Source organism: Haliotis rufescens, unplaced genomic scaffold (genome assembly GCF_023055435.1).
Source record: "Haliotis rufescens isolate VD_foot unplaced genomic scaffold, xgHalRufe1.0.p SCAF_3, whole genome shotgun sequence".
NCBI lineage: Eukaryota > Metazoa > Mollusca > Gastropoda > Lepetellida > Haliotidae > Haliotis > Haliotis rufescens.
Window position 1 is genome coordinate 8,117,046 of NW_025964001.1, and position 22,201 is coordinate 8,139,246.

A 22,201-nucleotide genomic window follows, 5' to 3' on the forward strand; every position below is an offset into this window, starting at 1 on the left:
CTCCTTGGGGCACTTATTGCATCAAGATAGACTCCTAAAGATAATCTAGGAAGTGGCATCCGTCAGCAACAAGCGTGCATAAATACATCGTATTTTGATTATTTCAATGAATAAACAAGAGTTCAATAAATGGAACCAACCTTATCGTGAGGCACCACCGTCGAAAGGCGGGGGCTGGAGACAGGGCGTTATCGACCATACACAATGAAAAGAGCCATTCTTTGTGGCTTATCATATCGAGAACTCGAGACACACACACACCCCACCCCACCCACTTTTTTGAACAAGTGATATTGGGGGCACAGATCACGAGAGACTATAAACCCGCACAGAGCTAGGCCAGAGGGTCCCCGTAAATCGAAGGAGTGCATGTGCAAATACGATGATTATCGAGTAGTAATGGCTGGTTGTATCGACCGTAGAAGATAAAATCCGGACCGTTACTGAGCAGTGTTATAACCGGTCCGGGCGGTCTAAAATCTCGAAGGCTCAATCGGCTAGAGATGTAGAACTTTGCCCAGTTCAGAGAACTGACTGACCAAACCGAGCACGCTCGCTTGAGTGTTTGTCGAGTTGGTAATGTTTAATGAACGTGCACCCTGATAACGTGTGAGTCGCACCATAGGAGGAACTGCCACGTCTCTTGGAGAAGCGACGGAGACACCGTTCCCCCCTGCTTCCGGATGTAAGTCATCGCCGTTTGGTTGTCCATCTCTAGACGCACCACTTGGCCACGAAGCAGATCCAGGAAGCGTTGGAACACCAACCTGACCGCTCTCAGTTCTAGCACATTGATATGCAGTTTGATCTCCTGCTGGGACCATAGTCCCGAGGCAGTGTGATCGTCCAGAACGCCTCCCCAGCCGGAGAGTGACGCGTCTGTTTGAACTGTGAGAGACGGCACGGGAGTGTCGAGGGGGAGCCCCCGGGACAGATTCCCGACCTCGGTCCACCACTGAAGGTGTGCATTGAGCCACTGCGGAGTCTCGAGAACAGTCTCGAGATCTTCCGAGTTCACCCAAAGTCGACGGAGCGCCTGTTGAATGGGTCTCATTCTCAAGCGCGCCCGCCAAACCACATCCACTGTCGCCGCCATGTTGCCCAGTAACTGGAGCCATGTACGAGCAGTGTGACTGGCGGACAGAAGGAACTGGGAAGTTACACTTCTGACCTTGGTAATGCGATTTTGTGACAGAGATACAAGTCCGCTCACCGTGTTGAAATTCGCCCCTAGGAAGACTAGATTCTGAGTAGGGCTCAGATCTGACTTCTTGAGATTGACTATCCACCCTAGAGTGATCAGAATATCTATCACTTGTTGTGTAGCTATCTGACTCAGGGATTGCGATAGAGCTCTTAGTAACCAGTCGTCGAGGTACGGATGGCAGAACCGACCTTTTGACCTGGCCACTTGGGCGGGAATCAACATCAGCTTGGTGAACACCCTCGGGGCCGTAGCGATCCCGAATGGTAGAACCCTGAACTGATAACACCTCCCGTCGAAAGAAAACCTGAGGTATTTCTTGAACTCGGGGTGTATGGGTACGTGGAGATAGGCGTCTTTTAGGTCTATTGACGTTAGCCATTCTCCGGTCTCGACAGCTGAGATCACCGAGCGCAGTGTCTCCATCCTGAAGGACGGTACCTCTATAAGTTTGTTCAGCCTTCTCAGATTGAGAATAGGCCTGAACCCTCCGTCTTTTTTGGTGACTAGGAAATATGTCGAGTAGAAGCCCTCGCTTTCCTGTCCCACGGGAACCGGTTCGATCGCAGCCTTCATAAGAAGTGCGTCGACCTCGGCACGGAGGAATTCCGTCCTCTCTAGGGTAGCAGGCACCGGAGTGTGCTTTATCCCGGAGAAGGGGGGCGGATGATGTTTCCACCGAGGCAAATGGCCATCCCTTAGAGTGGACAGGGTCCAGGGATTGGATGTGACTGTCTCCCATTCCTGCAGGAATAGAGCCAGTCGGCCGCCTACGGGGACATCTGGCTTGAGGCAGTGGACCCCGGCTGTCGGCAGTTCGATAACATGCGACCGTGGGTCCGCCCGGGGCGCTTCGGGCGCTAATGGGTTCCCGGCCCCGCGAAAAGGCTGCTGGCCTCAACCAGCTGCCCTGCCCCGGCCCCTGCCTCTCTTGCTCCTCCCGGCGCCCTTACCTGAAGGAAGCGGCTGCTTCCAAGCAGGTGCAGACTTCTGACCCGGCGCATCAGCGTAGGAGGAAGCAAGTGGAGAGGTCCGCTTACGCGGTTTAACGCATGGTACCTCCAACAAGGCCTTAGAATCCTTGATGGAGGCATACAACTGTGCGGCCTCTCGGACCACCTGCTGAGCCCCAGGGAAGAGGGTGGCACCCATCTTATAAGGCAAAGCAAGTAAATCCTGGCGTGTGGAAGCCGAGTATTTGGATACCGACATCCACAGCCTGCGCATGCCCATGACTGCGCACATCATCTGCGAGGCACAGCTACGAATAGCGTCCCTAGCAAGATGACTATGTACCTCCGTAAGTTGCGCGGCCAACTCCGAAGAGTCGGCCGGCCCCTCTCCCGCTAACTCCCTCTGTACAGCCGACAGATAAGCGGAGTGTACGGACACCCGGAGCTGCTGACATGCGTTACGATATTGCTCCTCGAAGCAAACGTAAGCAGCCTTCAGCTCCGTACCGCACGCGGGAAAGGGTGGCAACCGCCGGCCCTGCTTGACCTTAGCCAAGTTGGGGGTCGAAGACCCCCCCAGGGTAACGGAGGTCCAGACGCATTCGTCCACCACCGGTACCTCAAAATCACCATCCTCTGCTAACGGGTACCGCTTAATAAGTTCGGGCAGGTCGAACTTCCTGCGGGCACCCGACAACAGAGGGTTGATGACTTCATGCACCAATGAGGACAGAATACGGAGCCGCACCTGGGGCGCCTTGCTCGGAGCAAAAGCGTCCCCCGGAAGGCGGAACTCAGTCGGATCCGACTGGGGCATGGGCGCAGCCACCTGAGGCAGTACCCGTACATGCCTCAACGAGGAAACGAAGGAAAATATTCCCGAGGTCTCCGAGTCGTCTCCCCCCTCCTCCATCCACTCCTCCTCTCTCGATTCCGAGCCGAAATTAATCGACTCTTCCCCGAGAGAAGCGGCAGACGAAGTCGGAAGGGGACGCCCGAAGGCCTGGGCCTTCGCATCCCCGGGCTGCACCCGGCCGGAAGCCGAGTCCTGGTCCCGAGGTGCCGGGGGTTCAAGGGAACCCACCTGGCTCTGGGCTAGAAATCCGCTAGAGGAAGCCTCGGCCTCGGAAGAGGCGTCTGGCTCCGCTAGGGAGAACTGTGCGTCGGTAGTGAACGGGCCAGTGCCCGCCACCCCTCCGCTGGGGAGCGACCTCGAGCCGGCGCCGAAGCCCGGTCTGAGATCGTCCACGAGACCAAGTGGCCTGCCTCGGCCGACGTCGGGCATATCACAAGGTCTCGAAGCCGCGTCCGGCGCCGACAACGGGGAAGGCTCGGTCCGCATCTCCTCTCGGAGCTGAGACTTTACCTCCTCCATCATCGACGCCATCTGCGACCTCAACAAGGCAGAGATGTCTGCCAAAGACGGTGCAGGAGAGGGTGCAGTGATTGTGACGGGGACCCTAGAGCCTTCTCCCCCGGCCCCCGGGGAGGGAGCGGAGGAGACAGTCTCAGCTGCTTTTTTACCCTTTCTTACTTTTTTAGAGGGGGGGGGGGGGGGCGGTCATTGCCGATCTAATGTCCACCCCCGCCTTCAATAGACCCTTAAAGCGTAAGAGGTCCACATTTCTCTTTTTCTGCGCCCGTGGTGTGAATGCAACACAGATCGGGCATGACCCATCGTCATGCCCGTCTTCGGCCAAACACTTTATGCAAGTATCATGCCTGTCTTGGGGGGGAATCGAAGCCGAGCACCCCGTACACAGTTTGAAGGTCTGTAAAAAAGACCGTAATTTTTTAGTTTGGCGGGAAGGGTAATAAAGTGTATCAGTGCGATTGAAAGATCGGAAAGATACGTGCATAAATTGTGTAACTAGAAGCAAAGGCGTAATTTAGAATGCGATTGGTAACGCGATACTAATAGCCAATGTCGTAGTATAATTATAACACCAAAGTGGGCGTGTTACGCGCGAAGGTGTAAAAAACCCGTAAAAAAGGTAAGTGTAATTTAAAAATAATTAACACACCACCTTGGGTTTAATTTAAAGGAAAAGATTGTAGGTTAAAGCCCGATGATATAACATTAAAAAACCCAAACCGTTTTTGATGGCCCTGGTGTTACATGTATCATACGTGGCACTACAAAATGGACGCTACGACGGCCTTTGATTCAAAGGTATCGTACACGTGTCACATAATTACAACTTTATAACTTTATAATGCGAGGTATTACGCCTTTGCATGAAAGAAATGTACCATACATACAGTTTGGTCTGCCATGGTTCTTGTACGAACGTTTATTATCTTGTACTTTGTTTTGTCTTGAAAAAAACAGCACGTCTGTCTTTGTCAGATGACATAAGGAAAGTGATTTGGGTGAGAGTTGCTTCCCTTGGCGTGACGCGCCGTGGAGGGTGAGGCACCATAAGGGTGGACGTATATCATACAAAAACAAAGTTTTTTGTGTGGTAACAATTTTTATTAAGGAAAATGGTTACAACTATGTCATGTAGATTTTCTTGAGCCAGGAAAATGCAATAAGTGCCCCAAGGAGGATTTAATCTGAAAGAGAATATACATGTTGAAAATAGACACTTGCTCTGTGTCAGTTCATCTAATGTTTACAGGCTTTTAGGAAGGTACTTATATGTTATCACTATCCTAGCAAGTAATTTTCAAGTTATGTTGCATCTCTGCTATAGATACATACCTCCTTTCTCTTCATCTGAGGCGCACCACACTTGTAAGGGCATGCAACATTTGCTTCAGGGCAGTCTGACTCCTTGTGTTTCTGTTGATTAACCATTTAGAAATTTCAGTTTCAGTGTAGGTTTATAATGACAATTCAACACAAAACTTGCGTCTTTAATACCCAAGACATATTCAAGATAATACATACATAACAAAGTTTGGCATAAGGGGATTCTCACTGTATGTTAGATAAATGTGACTATAAATGCTATTGGTACATGTACATGACTGAGCATCAGCCATGCCCAGATAGGGATTGACTGACCTTGCACAACTGACAACCTTCCCAAGCATTGGGTAACACAGGCGAATCGACTACATGAACCTGACTTAGGTGTACCTGACTGAGCACTGGTCAGGCAAAAGCTGTTTGGATCAATGGCCGAGAGTGATACAGAGAATTACGGACCTGTTTCGACAATTGACTACACATCTATCATTCTACGGATATAACGCATCGGATGATAAATACATGGAGGTCAAGCATGACCTGTGATCTGACAACAGGCATCCAATGCATCCTATCAGTAATTATGACTGCAGGGGTAAAATAGGGTGAAATTGGTGTCAAAAGGAATCAATAAGGGATAAAAAAAGAGTCTTTACCAGGCACGTCTTATTAAAATGATGTGAATGTGGTTCAGGGAACTGTATCAACATCAGTGCAACCAGGCATGACAGGCATCATTGAAGCAGCTGGGATGTTTGGAAGTGAAAAGCTTGGTGTTGGATGCGGTCGAGTGTTAGAGACAGTCTGAGTCAATAACAAGTTATGTCTTCATATGACTAACCCACATAATGTTGAATCTGAGCTTGTGGCTGGATCTGTAGTTGGAACTTTCTCACCTACATTAACTACTCTTTATATTGATCAAATCTGTATACCTGTGCCATGGCGATGGGGATGGGCTGTCTGCACTGGTCACACTGAACTTGGCGATATTGACACTGCTTCACATGGGCATCTAGGGATTTCTGGGGGAGAATTTCCTTACATCCATTGTGCCTGTTGGGGCATTCAACAGGCTTGAAGGTGCAGTCAGTGGCATGTTTCTGGAAAGAAAAGTGCATACTATACTTCAAAAATTTCTGAAATATTCAAGGATTGCGACAATCTTCTTTTAATATGTAGGATTCATATCTATGGCTGGTCACTATTTTGTAACAGATATAATTACTCTAATTTATGCTGTTTATCTTGTTGGGCACACGGACATGCCTTTATGTACAAGAAGTTCCTGGATGGAACAGTTTGAACTTTTTTAGGCAGGCTGTACCTTTATAAGAGGGACAAGAGGGCGATTCAAGGCCTTATTGACCGGACTTAATTCATATGTACTTGTCAAGACATTCAACAGTATGCTTAACATTCATGAGTGCACTATAGGGCTCAGGTGGGTAACTCGGGTACTCGGGTCGGGCAGGTACTGAGTAGGACCCAGGTACCCACAGGACTACCCAGACCTGCGGTTAGTCACGTGATATATTATTTAATGACTTCCATGTATGCATGACCAGATCGTTTTATACATGTATCTAAATACATTTTACCAAGGCTACGGTCAAACTATTCCCAATGGGACATTTTGTACCCAACTCTTGAGACCTGTAGTGGGTACCCGGGTAGGGTCGGGTAGTAGCATAGTGGGTACCCGGGTAGTAAATTTGGACTCGTCTCAGCCCTAGTGCACTAACATTAATCATATGATACATTACTTCCTACTGCTGCCACCTGTTAGACCCATTGTCTTGTCCTTTTCATTGTAAACATAAAACATCTTCTTAAATAATTGATTGATTATTCATTGATCTTGCATGGTCATATACTGTTTTCACAATTTAGTTGAGTGCAAATCAATTTCTGGGTTAGCCTTTACCTTTCAAATAGGAAATCACCACATAACAATACCTCTTTAACATATGTTTAAGGTATGAGAAAATAAAAGAAATCTTTCATGGCTAGTAAAGTGCAGAATGACAAGTGCATTATTAGAGCCAAAAAATGTCCCTGAATAAAATGATTATTTATGCAGAACTTCCAAGAATATTAATGAAATCTAGCACTGAGCACAATCTGAGTGAAGATAGTTATGTACTTCAGACATCTTACTGCCTCTCAGGGACGGCAGTGAGAATTGTTATGCCCTAGCTGAAATTCAGGACAGAGCAAATTTTGCCTATACGTGCCACAGTTAATGTCACATATACACTAGATCTTTCCTTCAGTCACCTAAGAGCCATTCATAATACATTATTGACATAATACTTGGACATTTATATGATGATCTATTGATGCTTGAAATAAGGTCATGATTGCTATGCAAATGTCCTTCAGTCTGGCTTACATTAACATCTTTCAGTGGCACATTTCTTCCACATCCGTAGCTCTTGAATGGACAGTAGACAGGCAAGTTTCTGATTTCTCTTCTGGCACTTACATCAGGGTAGATCTGGAACGTTACAATCGAAACAAAAACACATTAATCATAAGTCTTCCCTTGGATAGATAATTAACAGCAGTGTATCATCACAACATAAATTGTTAATGATCCTAACCATTCTGATTGTGTTACTCATGTGTTCAGTTTTGCACTATATTTTCAGATTGTCCTTGAGAGTCAAATAACAATATACATGGACTATATGGTCAAGACAGGTAATAAATTATGACCATTCTCTTTTATGTCGTTTATGTACAATATATTGCCGTCTAAAAAGCGACCCAACCTATAAGATGACATCCCCTGTACAAGTCTTCAAAATCGATGCTAATTTATATATCTCGTCTGCAAAGCGAATCTGAATGAAGCATATCACCAGCGCATACACAATCCCTACATCTGCAATAAAAACATGTTTGTCTTCTGCAGAAAAAAAATACATTGCATCCCTTCAGCAAAATCAGCGAAACAGAAAACGAAATGATTTAAACATGTTATAAAAACATGAATTTTGTTACAAAATTAAAAGAATTAATTACAAGAATTTTTAAAAAGGAAGATTTACTAGAATAGTCACCTAATGGAAAATCTAAAACTGACTTCTTTTTTTTAGTGTTTCATTTACATGTTTGGTAAAGTTTTACGCCACTTTTGCATTATTCCAGCAATATCATGGCAGAGGACACCAGAAAATGGGTTTCCACAGTATACCCATTTGGGAAATCGAACTTGTGACTTTGGTGTGACAAGCAAGCGCTTTAAACACTGGGCTACCCCATCGCCCCTGTTTTGTATGTAGGACTTCGGATAACATATACACTGAGCAAATGACTTAGTTATTTTTGAAAATGAAAAAAATAATATTACATCACTTCTCATGAGCTTTTCACAGTATTCATCAGCTTGTGGACAAGTTACTGGCTCGCCCTGCTGGAAAAGTGCTTCAACACATCCTTCACACAATCTGGAAATGATAACTAAAGTTGTTAGTATCACTTATTTCAGCTTTTGTTCTGTTTATATTATAAGCCCTGTGGGCATTCTGGGTAAGAATTGATCCCCAGCACCTGAGTCGGTTGTGAGAGATGACTCTTCGAGTCTAGCGACCAGACTTGGTGACTTTGTTGATAGAATTCCATTGCAGTAAAATCTGCACCCCAAAGCCATGGATCATTGTGTTCATATGTCAATCAATGGATTGTCTGGTTCAGACTCTATTCCTAAGAGGCCTCAATCACATAGCTGGATTATTGTTGGGTGTGGCCGTTACACAACAAACACACACACACACTCATATAAAAAATATATATTTCTGATAAACGCTGAATGGAAATGTTGTCACTGTTCTGCAGGTCAGTCCATCTCACTCAATTTCTTCTGTCTAATGATTATGACTGTGGCCTCTTTAACTTGAACTTGCACACATTACCATCCAAATGACAGATTGTGAATAAATCGTGATGTGCCTGTCACCCTCACCTGTGTCCACATTTGGTTTGAACTGGATCCTTTAAGACATTGTGACAGATCGCACATCTGTACCTGAGAGGAAAAGAAACTAAAGATATGAATTGAGTGAGAACATTATTCAAGATTCAGCCTATTTACTGAAGTAAATGCATCATCTTAACCTCCCAGTTGGATTGGAGACTATAGTTGTCCGAGTAATATAACATGGTCTCAGGAGAGAGACCTGGAACAAAAAACATAAGCAGTTCTTGACAGAGTTAATGTATAAATGAATTCTACTTTCGGATATAAAACCAATCCATATTTTTAGAAATCGCATGACCCCATGTAATGCATTGGTGTTGGAACATATATATAGAGAGAGAGTTTTTCTATATTTAGTTGCAGGCTGCCACAACGAGGAATAGAAAATATCTTCCTGTTTTTTCAAGCCTTTCTTTGTAAGGCGATATGTCCGGAGTTCGTTGCCATTAGGGTTACTCTGGTCATTCTACAATTTACAGAACCAGTTACTTTCATCTAGCCAATATAAGCAATGTTGAATATTTTGTAAATCCATACTAGGCACACTCACAAAGTCATAAATATTTAACCTTTTAACTAATTCATATACATTTTCTTCCCACAAGTGGCCTCTATGGGTAGACCATGAATGAATACAGCCAGGGAGTCTGTGTCATGGCTTATTTTTTTAAACGCTGGAGAATTCAGAAGACAAAGTCTTTGTTCATTCTCACTGGACGACCATCCCATATCCCCCTGAGCTGCAATAGTTGACGCGTTCCGGTTCCAGAAAGAACTTACATACTATTTTGAGTATTATATTTTAACGCCTTTGTACATACATACCCTAGTAGCACAGCCCTACAGGGTTATTGGTTGGACCAGTGATTCATATGGTTTTGTAAATACATCATAGATAAAACTACCTGTATGAATATACTTAGTGCACCGTGCACCTAGTGCGAGGCTGGTGTCCTCCCCATTGGCCTACGTCCCATTCGGCTTAAGCTTTTAGAGGATTAAATTACGGTAAGTAATCGCTTGGTTGATCACTCACTGAATACCCGTCTCCCCCAGAGTGATGAAAATGGACCAGTCCAACAACGGAGAAATACAAGCTAACAGAAGAATTTAATGTAATTTAATAAGGATTCCTACTGCATCTGCTAATGCCAAGGAAGATATTTCTCCTTGCTGGTGTCTGTCTCGGAGTCTGGACAGCTGACCATCGAGGTACACAATGCTGGTGTTTTTCTGCGTTGTCTGTACAATCCACTCTTCATACTAACAAAGGGAGGACATTGTGCAGCTTCTGCTGGGGCAAGGTTGTTGATTTCTTCATTGTAGATTTGAGGCATAGGATCCGATCTCAGGCTCTTTTTCTCATGTTGTCGATTACTCTTAGTGTCATTCTCGGGTGGATGATTGAGGACATCAGACATATCTCTAAGAAAGTTGCAGTTGACCCCTTTCTGTTAATTCTATATTTAAAATTGTCAATCAAAACTTGACGACCACCTCTCTGTGACTGAATATACTCAACTCTCTGAATACCTGCCATTATGAAGAATGATGCACTGATAACCGTTAGTACTTTTATACTATGAATACTGAGAACAATGTTTTGTTATCGAATTAACTTCGTTATCATTATCCGTATACAATGGTATGTGATCAAAGAAATACAACCAATAAAAGTTAATCCTATTGACTACATACACAATAGGCAAAGAAGCCAGTTATTAGTGGTGTAACAATACATCGAATTATCGATTGATTGCGATTGCTTGTCTCACGATAGTACACTATCGATTGCAACTTGAAACAATCGATACTATTGGCAATAGATTGTCTTAACTATCGATAGTTTCAGAGACAGAGAAGCAAACAGTAAGTTGTAGAATCTGTCGGATAATTCTAAAGTATTCAGGAAATACTACTAATCTGACCGATCACTTGACAAGACGGCACGCAGATATTCGTCCACGTGAAAAAGGGGGATCAAATACTAGTAGTCATTCACTCACATTCATTCACGTTGGTGCTAAATCACTGCAGTAACCTAAGACTTTACCAGTAACATCAACTTCACAGAAGAAGCCTGTGTGAAACAACAAGAGCTAATTAAGCTCAAACCAAGCCATCTTTGTCAATAGGGGTGTAGGTTGTTTAAAATAATCTGTGGTAGGCCAAATGAGAAAGGTCATATCTGTTTCTTTAGGCCATATGGGACGTAGGCCAATATGGGATGCACCGCGAGGCTGACCAACTTGCCCAGCTCATGTATTTACAACTGTAAAATCTAACTGTTCATTAAGCCATAACCCAAGATATTTTTAGTTATCTAAGTAATAAATATTCACCTTGCCTATGGTGAAATTGTATTGCGAACGTAACACAGATGTCCGTCTTAACTGTAAAATTTTAGTCTTATTTTGATTAACTCTGTCTGAGTCACCACATACGACACCAAGAATGGACATGGTCTAGCAAACACTGCAATTTGTCTTCCCAAGGGGCAATCAACACGACATTGTCTGCATACAACAAAATATTGACAGTACTGTTGTTAACATCAATACCACAATTTAGTTCTGGAAAAGACTCCACTTGGTCATTAACATACAGCAGGAACAATAACAGAGAGATCAAACAATCTTGCTTTACTCCACGACCGCTAAACCATGGTGACAGATGACCATTATCTCTGACAGTGTATTGCACATCCTCATATAGACTTCACAGCATCCAGCAGTTTACCGGTGACACCATAACAAAACATAACATTCTTAAACCACGAACAGTCACGGTTGAAATTATTGAAAGATTTTTTCATAATTATGAAGCAACAAAATGTAGACTGTTTTGAGTATTTTCTGTTTCTTTACAATGTTAAACGTGGTAAGTTGCATGCAATGCATGGAGTTGGTATTGTGTGTAAGAAGCTACGGTAGTCACATGACCTAACATCGCGACGTCCATGGATTGGTCGCGAGCTATCATTCATTCTAGAGTAAGTACTTGAAATTTGGTAAGTTGATGACGTATAGTATTCGAAACTTGGTAAGTTGATCATGTTGATGACATATAGTATTCGAAACTTGGTAAGTTGATGACGTATAACGTAGGATAGCGGTACTATGGCGATGGTGTAGTAAAGACTGTTTTGATTGATACAAAGTGTTTGTTGAGTTTGAGTCAAATCTGGGTTGTCAAAAAGGGAGCATAATGCCAGGCAGAGATACAACAACATATATTGACAGTAGCAGGTGACCGCGCCTAGGTGAACACTACCAAGCTGACTGTCGTTCATTTCCCGATGAACGTCAGTATGTCAAGTGATTATGTTGTCATACAGAACTACTTTAGGGGAATTCCTCAATGTCTAAAAATATCTTTAAAAATCATTAAGGACAACTGACAACATGATTCACGCTATGAATTATGCGGGCTTTGAGGCCAAACAGATTATACATGTCGAAATGAAGCGTCCATTTGAGGTGAGGTGAGGTGAAATTGGGTTTAACGTCGCGTCCAAGATTATTGCACTTATATAGCGACGTGCATGCACGTGTATGTGTGTGTGTGGCTGCTTGTACTAGTCCGGACTGATGCCGATTTATAGTGCTAGCTCACTGAGATACCATGCCGCAGTTTAACATGAATACCCCACTCAGACACAGTATACTGACTCCGAGCCGACCAGTCCTTGTTTTAGCCCCTTAATGCCGAGCGCCAGACAGGGTAACAACAAGTACAATCTTTTAACGTCTTTTTGTATGACGCGGCCCGGGATCGAACCCTGGACCTTCCGCTCTCCGGGCGGACGCTCTACCACAAGACCACGGAGGCGGTGCGTCCATTTGAAGCTATAACAGAGAATGCTCGACTTACCAAAAGAAATCGCTGAGCTCTACACTGCCGTGTACTGCTTCGAGAAATCCAAACGCGCCGCCTCAAGCGGTAATCCCCGTCATCAACAGTCATAGTATGACTCAAACACACACCCAAAGTTCACAGAACGTTAATATCAATCCATTTTCAGCCCCAGCCGCGTCTGGATTTCTTTCCAACGCTAACTTTTTCTGGGTGCTCATTTCAAGTGAATGACATTTCCGTAGCCGCCATTTTCTACTATTTGTAACACCAAAGGATGTCACTCCAAATGGAATGTTTGGGACAGATGACGTCACGACTCTCCGCGTTGATATAGTTAGCTTTAAATAATTAAAGTATAATGTTAAATGGATAGTTTTGTTATGATTTATTTATCTGTCAATATAAGCACTTCATGGTAAATTTGCTCACGTGCGGCACTGTCTTCTTCAGCTGATGAACGTCAACAAATACAACTTCAATCCTTAAATGAATAGCCTGATGAATATTGTCATGCTCTGTATATAAGGCATCTTCCGCGTTTCCTTCATTCAGAGCAGAACTTACCATAACAGTGTACTCAACCAATGTCGTTTGACACCAAAGCATTTGTCATGTTAGAATGGAGAAAAACACTGTGTTTTCAATGTAGGCTCCCTGTAGAAACCTTAAAACTTGAAACCTCACCCCCAATGTTTATCTATTAATAATAAAATTACCTTTCATCTACATTGACAAAGTCCGGCACATGATCTTCCAATGACACCAGGCTGCTCTCGGCCAGGGATGAAAATGGACTACTTGAAGACGTTGATGCCATGTGAACCGCTGAAAATATGGGAGATTATCATATCATGAGAAGGTTTTTTTGGCACTACAATATCAACTTATAAACAGTACCGATTCCCTTACGGAGTTCCTGTTGCCCCTGTATGGCTGCTTAATCACTGAGCTTGTGATGTAAGTATCTGCGTAAGATAATACAATATTTTTCATGTTGCCTGTGTGATCCTTAGAAGTTCTCTCAAAATAAAACTACACTTTGCCTATACATCCTCATGGATAAGGTTGCTTTTGTACCTTCCACACAGGGTCTAAAACTTTCAGAGCTTTGTTTGTTCCATCTGCAGACCTTGAATCTTCGTCGGTAGTAGTAGCAATGCTCCAAGCTCCTCACAGCGATAGTACGTTCCCGGAGCTCTCTATACTATCGCTGCCACCAGTCAAAACTCCCCACTGTGAATAGGTGGCCACAACCATGCTTGGAGTTGAACTAGCAACCGAATGACCGTTATGTTTACAAACAAGTGACGACTGTCGTGACGCCGAATACACTTATCGCTGCTAAATTACTTTCTTCGTTTGTCAATTTGAATTTCTGTTTCATTAAAACTATCGTGTTATTGATATAGTAAGAATGTAAGGGAGAAGTTGGTTGATTTTCCGTTAGTCTGCAATCTCGAACCAATCTGATTATCAAAACAACAAAGTAAATTCATCTGGAAAACATGGTCAGTCGTAAACCTTTTCAAATTGAAATATGATGGCATTCCCAAAGACATAAACAAAAGTATAAACGTTACTACATATGGGGTTGGAGGGCAAATTTCAAGATTCTTGAAATGGCCGCGCCCACACTGGTGGCAGCGATGTTACTGAGAGTGTAACGAAGGTGTCACGCGCTGGGAAGGAGCTTGGCAATGCTCATGGCAAGAGGAGGTAACTCTTCCTGCAATTATTCTCAAAGCTGGTTTACCACACCTCAGAGGGTCGGTTCAAAATCCCATCTCTAAACTCATTGATTAACGCAGAAAGCGATAAAAACAGCGTACATCACAAACTAGGGTAAAGGTTGCATGCGTATTTCATAAGCTGCTATTTTTAGAATTTTCTTCGAAGTTGAGTTACTTTGATGAAGTCATCAGTTATTCTTAAAACTATCAACACAGCCGAATACGCGATTGTAAATAGGTTTATTCTCTCCTGCAATCATTTGTTATAATTTTCAGTGTGTTGTAGATGTAATTAATAAGGGACAATATACAAAAAAAATAATTAAATCGGACCTCACCCTACTTCTATTAGCGGTATGCAGGTTTTACATAACTATGCAGTTACTTCCCTTCGGATATTTTTCACAAACACTACAGTATTTGTTTTTAACAATCCTCGTAATTTGAGGCAGTAAATGTAAGAATGTTGTATTGGAGAATATATTTATGACATTGGGGTATTTTGGGCGTTGACAGTTTAAAGTTTTAAAAATACTAAATTAACTGTCAGGCTGAACCATTTCACATTGTCAATGTCATGTGTTTGTGACTGAAACATGTTTATTATGATTAAAGAACGTAGTTTTAACGTAGATAGGAGGAACAATTATGATATCATGTATATGTGTTACACTAAGTAACTAAATGTATGTTTTAATTAATGTAAAGTACAGTGAACTTGTATGAAATATTGAACACCAATCTGAATCATTGGGGATGGGGTGGGGCAAATTGGATGACTTGAATAATCTTGATACTTACAGAAAATTGAGAGATTGTGAATCTGTAACATCAATTTATGCTCAATGTTTGTCAGAAAATAATAAGGTTGCACAGTGGCTTCATGATCATTTTGAGTGTGAACTTAGTGAGCAAAAAATTTCTTCAAGAGAAACATTGCATCACTTGTTCAATTCAGCAGTATTAGGTAGTAGTAGTGGGTCTGGTTCCTTTTCATTGCTGAGATCAAGATCCAGAAACGTAGCATTGAAAAAGCAAAGAAAAAGTTTGGAAAATTAGCAGTAAAGTTTGAAAATGTTCCCATTACTTGAACAGTTACAACTTATTGACAGCATGAAAGCACAGCTTGATGTGAGTGTAGCTCCGACTAAATTTCAAACAAATAGGTTAGTTTTTGAAATTCACAAATTTGCCCCCGGAAACCGTCAAATGTTTGCTACGTGGGTTGGTCAGGTTTTTTATGTTCCCCTTCAGCAGCTTAATTTTAATGCCTTAATGACCAAGATTCACCGAATACAACAAGAAGATAAATAGAAAAAAGGACAAGTTAAGGAAAAATATAGAGCTGAGCATTTCATTGTGCCAGTACAAACTCCTGAGAGAACGAGGTCAGATTATGACATTGCAAGGCCTTGGACTTGAAGTTAATAGCCTGAAGGATGAAGTAGGCAAGTTAAACCCACAAATGCAAAACAAGAAAGAAAAAATGACATCTCTAGAAAGGAAAAATTACAATTTAAATTTTTTTTAAAAAGAGCCACTGATGAATTTGCTGTAAAGAGACAGAAATTGGAAACCCTTAAGGCAAATATGAGAGGAAATATTTCAGCCTTAACAGGAGAGAAAAGAGTGCCCATACTCAAACTAAAACCAGCCTGGCCAAAAATGCTTCAAAAGTCAAGAAAATTGGGAAGGAATTTGAATACAACCAACAAGAGCTGAAATCTTCAAAGGAATATATCGAAATGTCAACTGAAGCTTTGGAAGATTCTATTTGTGCTTTGGAAGAGGCAGCACAAAAAGAGAAAAGCATGAAAAATGACTTGGGTACTGTGAAGAAAGTTTAATACAGACTCCTTATGTTTCTTTTCATATTTTGTTGTTGTAGGTAAGACATTTCAAGCCCATACTGACAGGCACAGTTGATGCTGTACTAGAAACGGTGCCTGGAAGCTCAGATGTGTCATAAGTTATTAACTTACCCCCAAAAATGGACATTTTCGCCACATTTCAAAGTCATTTTTCTATTCCCAAAATTCAGTTCAGATCAATATGCACCAAAATTGGCCCTGGATTACTGCTGTTATGCTACTAAAATATTATGGTTTAATTCAAATAAACATTTTCTTAAAATGTTACCTATTTTCATTTGTTGCCATTTTTTAGACCAAAATGAAATTGCTGGCTCTCCACGGTGGTGTCAAAAAGAGCTTTTCTGAAAGTTAATCAGACAAGTGGGAGAAATACCATCCTATGATATGTATTTCTGAAGCTAAATCAGTGATTTGTTAACACAATATGCAAAATTCTAAATTTGACTGAGCATTGCTAATAAATTGCCAAAAATGAAGGTTTGTGGCATGCGGGTCGTATTTGGAGGGCTGTGGGGAGGTTTTGTGAACATGACATGCACACATTTCCATTTAATTTAAACGATACAGCCGATTTCAACTTCGGCCAAGATGGCGAGTGACGTACCTTGTCTATTTATATATATGGGTCCACTGTTTCAGTTATCAGTTATATCACTATCCTGCTTCAGGGGCCTGTGGGTTTTCCCCTTCTATAAATATATCCTAGCAGGCAATAGGTATTTGAGGGGTGAGAAAGTCGTTACTTAATTTCCGTTCATACCTGTTGGAGCTGTCTTCAACAACAGAATTCCGAATTCAGCCAGATCTATATCCTGATTTGAAAAAACTTGATGAAACCTTTTTTTTGCTGTTCGAGAAGGGCCTCATGGAAAATTCGTGACCACTCGAGAAGACTCGTGCCGCCGGAATAACACAAGTTTGTCCATTCGTGACAAACTCGTGTTATTCCGGGACAAGCCGAATATTATAGTTTCATTGATAACATTTCACTGTAAATTGGGTATATTTTGAAATGCAAGACATATATATACAACAAGAATTCCATTCTGATTGTTTTGGCGCATTTTCGCACATAATATTCTTCTAGGGGCACGAGTCTTCTTGCAGTTTACGGAAAGGGGCGAGTTTTGACAAATGTCCGCAATCGTAGCGCTTATCGCTTAGTAGACAGGACCCAGTCACTGATCATGCCGATGATGCCTTGGGGTTTACAATGAAGAGCTCAGGCCAATGTCATGTGGACTACGTTTTGAGAAAGGTAATGAAAACCATAACCTTATGCATGCTAATGAACATATTTTTTTATTTACCGATAAATTCCTAAACTTTAACGCATTCTGACAGCAGGGATATAAATGTTGTTATAAAAACATTAAAAAAGGAAATAAACTTACGTTTTTAATTTTTGTATGTATTTTGGCCCTTTTGACCTTTCCATGGTACTTAACAAGTGAGATTGATAAACTACTACTGAAAGTACAAACACTTGCTATTGAAGCACTTTTAAATGATTTAAACTGATGCCAACTTTCTTGAAATAGTTGAAACAATAAAAAGGTGCCCAAACTTTCAAAATCTCTTACACAACCAGTCTCGGAAATGAGGGCTAAAAGGGCCAAAATCTAGCAAAGTGATTTTGCCCCTTTTGGAATTTGACTTTGGCCCTTTTACATAATTTAAAGTAGTTATATTAAAAAAAGAACTTATCCAAGAAAACATATAATAATTTTTCTGCAGGGAGACACGAACTCATAGATGTTATTTATGCAATAATATGCAAATAAGGGCCAAAGTGCATTTTGGTCTAGGCAAGGTGAAACGTATGGAATAGTCTTTTTTAATGGAGTTTGAATGGGAATACTGGAATAGAATTTGGAATGAGAAAAATGGAATGTACTCATCTCGCACTGAAAACAAACCCGGTGTTGTACAGACCATCACTGATACAAAAAACCGTGAATTAAATTCACAGTCATTGTCTTTTCATATTAGATTGGAGGCTTGTTTGTAAATAGGATATGTTCCATTTGTCTCATTCTAAATTCTTACCAAATCGAGTGACTCAGCACCATGTTGACCTCAGCTCAATGGAACAGCTGTTTTCTATCAATTTTTAATTTGTTTTAATTCTTTTACAATGTCAGATTGAAAAATTCGGCAAGATAAGTTCGACGATCGTAGTGGCAGTATCCCGAGGGGCATATGTGAGTTTGTAAAACCGATTTAGGTATAAAGTTATGAACCTACTGTAAACATCGAAATTTGAATGGAGTTCGCGATCTTGTTTTTCAAAACTGGGACCTGTTTTTGTTTTCTATCTGCAATCTTACTCAAAGGGGAGTATTGCACTTAAAAGGGCTGTGACAGCAAGTACCGTCTTTTAACATAGTTTGCAAGGACATGAACTGGGTCCGAAACACCGACCCTCAGCTCTCCGGGAAAACGTTCTATCCACTAGACCACGGAGGCGATCAGCTAGACTAACGCCCTGTCTCTGAATATATATCATTTTGAATTACAGCAAGGGCTGGGCGGAAGGAGATGTAATATTTTTCAGGAACTGTGAATTTGAATTTGATGAGCGATTTGTAACCATGGATGAGTCTTCCTTTAAAACAGTATTCAAAGCAGTAGAAATATCTGACGTCTCCTCTCAGATTCCAACATCTTCCCGAGGCAAGAGAGTTAACTGACTTTAAAAGTCCAGTTTCCACCCTTGCCGAACTAGGCTGGAATTCCTGGGCTCGATCGTAGCGCCACCAGTGGCTATTACGAGTTGTGTCCTTTCTATACCTCTCCTATTGACCAATCAGATTCCACCTCTCGTATCACTTGCATTTGCTTCAAACAAAACGGTGGCGCCCAGTCATGACGATCTAATCGATAATCAAGATATATATTGTGATAAAACGAGTCTTACATCGCGAAGTGCATCAAATCACGTGAGCACCTTGATTAAATACTTGAAAAGATTTAGAAAATATCTGCTGACAGCGAGTTAGCGGTGCACATGCTTTGCAAATCCTGCAGTCGATCGAAATCTGCATGACACTTCACGAACCGGATTTCGATTTCGGTGCGCGATTTTTATTGGACTATGCATAGACTCGTTAGTCCAGCCAAAATGTAACTCCATAATACCAGCCTAGTTCGGCAAGGGCGGAAACTGGACTTTTATAGTCAGTTAACTCACTTGCCTCGGGAAGATACGATTCCAAATGAATAATACTGGTGTACTAACCCCCAAAAGGTCAGCCCATAAATGGCTAATATTATACTTATCTTTGTTGACAACTGTGTGAGAATATCAAGACTACACGTGGTGGAAAATTCACAAAACTGTGTTGTTCAACCAGGACAATGAAATTGTGCACACATCTTTCGACATGGCTATAATGCATGACTGTGGCAGATTTTGCACCGTAAGACCTCCACCTATACCAAACTTTGAAGAAAGGGCTGCCTGGCAAGCCTTACGCAAAATGACGATGAAATAATTTCTGGCTCCTTTTACTCTAACCGGACGATGCCGTCCACACCAGTGGGATCCAGACACTCCAGCATCGTTGACATATGTTCCACGAAACATTACTGTGACTATGACAGGTTTAGTCATTTCGTGCACAAAAACGTGTACTGCAGAAAACAAAACAAGAATGAAAGACACGGAAATCACGGTACTCGAACTACAACAACTGTAATGTAACAGTAGTTATTGTTACGCTCACGATCAGCAAAAGGGCGGTTCATGTTATCCTGCATGGGGATGTCTTCTCGGTCGGGAGCCATCTTCTTGGTGAATGTCATCCTGGAAAGTTGGCGGTAAAGAATTGCTGCCACTGACACAAAGAAAAACACTTTACCGTGAGCATTTAAATGTGTAATAAAATTAATATCTATAAACGAATAGTCAGGCGAACACCGTCAGTTGCCACTGGAATATTCAATACCACCGGTAAATCTGAAGGAAAACAATGTTCTCTCCTTATTTAATAAATACATGTAATGATAGTCACTGTGTTTCAAACAATGAACTTGCGATACACGCTCCCGATGTCAAGAATATGACAGTTCCGATTCCCATTTGCTGGAGTGTGTTCACACTTTCGATTTTGATTTACATTTGTTGCAGTGCAGCTTTTCGGAGATGTAGATGAGGACAAGAAATGACAGGACAATTGGTGGCGGTGATACTATAGGTAAAGGAAAAAGGTTAATAACATGAAATATTATGCTGAAGGAAACTTTTATGCCAATCCTGATATTATTATATTAGATCTGCATGTTCAAAACAAGAGTTCTTACAGGAAGTTATTGCGACAGTTAGCAAAGCAATGTAATTCGACTACCTGCATTCGTCCGCTTACATCTAATGAGAATAATGACGGCTCATCTTACTTCACGGATAATAAGAAAGCAGAAAGGATAACGAATACTTTCAGTCTTGATCAACACTGAATTAGGAAAATGCACCTTCACTCAATTTTAATAAATTATGTCTTTAAAAACATGCGAGTATCCCTCGAAGTGGAAAGTTGCTGATGTCATGCCACTTTTTAAGGAAAAGTGATAATACATTGGTATCAAATTATATACCCATATCAGTTGTGTTGGTAAAGAATTTTAAAGAGTTGTTTACAAGCACTTGTTTCATTATTTTCATGCAAATGAACATTACTTTACCAGTCTGGTTTTCAAGTGGGATATTCGACTGCACACCAGTTACTTAAAATATGCCAGCAGAATTGATGTTTCAAAAGCTTTTGATCGTGTTCGGCATGAAGGTTTTTTGTTAAAACTTGAAAAGTATGGTATAGAGGGGCAATTGTTGTGATGGTTAGCCAGTTATATAAGCGATCGTAGTCAAGGCGTATTTGTCAGTGGAGCTGCTTCGAATTCCAAGACCAGAACACTCAACACTTGCGTACCCCCGAGGTCAGCGATTGGTCCTTTTTATGAATTATATACATTAATATCAAAGCTGATAAATTAGATTGTGTAACTAGATTCTTTGCTGATGACCCGTCACTGGGTAATTCACCAGCTGATAATTACATTGAAATGAAGTTAACTACACATTTTAATAAATTAAGTGTATGGATAACAGTGGTTGCTAAAGTATAATCCAGTTAAGGCCGAAGCAGTACTATTCTCGTTTAGAATTAATACAGAAACGTTTATATTTCGATGGTGCTAAAGTAAGGACAGTTGAATCCCATACACACCTTGGAATAACTTTATCAAGTAATGGAAAATGGGGTGATCATATTGAAACAATTGTGAAAAAATGCTTCAAGAAGGAAAAATTCATGCGATTGTTAAAGTATATATTGTGCAGTGACAAAATATGTCTCATGTTCATAGACCACATCCATTAAAGGGGCACTGATCCAACGCAATTCCCCGGGACTGGTTGTTGCCTTTGTTATTGTTTTTTCTCAGTGAGTACCCGGATGTATAGCAGAAATCTAGACTAGTTCGCGACCTCTGCTGCGCCATTCGTAAGCGCATTAGTCACTTTTATGGATACCGGTAGTAATAAGGGCGTATGGTCACATTGATCAACAAAATTAATACAGTTTTCGAGATAATAAGGAAATGTAGGTATCTTTGTGGGTAGCATCGGTAATGGTGACGAAGTTTTGATAAGTCACTTGCTTGGTAATTTTGCGATTTTCGTTTATACTATTTTGACTTGCAACACAAAGTAAATATTTCACCTGAGCATCGCTTTTTTATAGGGTGTATATTATTTTACTGTCAAAATGTGTAACATGTTTATAAAACGTCTTAATATTCAGTTATTTTACAAATTGACTGAAAAACATTTCCATCTGTATTATTATGATAACGAATAACATTTTGATGTTTAATGTCATCACCAAGAGACTGTAAATGT

The 22,201-nt window shown here is 41.5% G+C and overlaps 1 protein-coding gene and 1 long non-coding RNA gene across 11 annotated transcripts in view; one reads left to right on the top strand and one right to left on the bottom strand.

The window, feature by feature from the left end:
* Window positions 1-22,201, top strand: part of LOC124127398 — a 119,247-nt gene that overhangs the window by 94,134 nt on the left and 2,912 nt on the right. The window contains exon 4 of one of the 2 annotated variants that reach the window (XR_006859945.2): window positions 20,435-20,501. The exons of the other annotated variant lie outside the window; for it this stretch is intronic. This is a non-coding gene — a long non-coding RNA (uncharacterized LOC124127398). The remainder of the gene's footprint in view (window positions 1-20,434; window positions 20,502-22,201) is intronic. 2 annotated transcript variants of the gene reach the window in all.
* The window catches only part of LOC124127397 (TNF receptor-associated factor 3-like), a 132,722-nt gene that overhangs the window by 26,208 nt on the left and 84,313 nt on the right, over window positions 1-22,201 (bottom strand). For 6 of the 9 annotated variants that reach the window (XM_048403652.1, XM_048403650.1, XM_048403651.1 and 3 more), the window contains 6 exons: window positions 13,415-13,523; window positions 8,826-8,888; window positions 8,214-8,310; window positions 7,251-7,355; window positions 5,791-5,958; window positions 4,865-4,945 (listed from right to left, as the gene is read on the bottom strand). In XM_048403652.1, the coding sequence (XP_048259609.1) occupies window positions 4,865-4,945; window positions 5,791-5,958; window positions 7,251-7,355; window positions 8,214-8,310; window positions 8,826-8,888; window positions 13,415-13,515 (615 nt within the window). In that variant the 5' untranslated portion in view covers window positions 13,516-13,523. Of the gene's footprint in view, window positions 1-4,864; window positions 4,946-5,790; window positions 5,959-7,250; window positions 7,356-8,213; window positions 8,311-8,825; window positions 8,889-13,414; window positions 13,524-13,775; window positions 13,888-17,062; window positions 17,495-20,030; window positions 20,486-22,201 lie in introns of those variants that run through there. The other 3 variants (XM_046490791.2, XM_046490796.2, XM_046490797.2) reach the window with 3 other exon arrangements.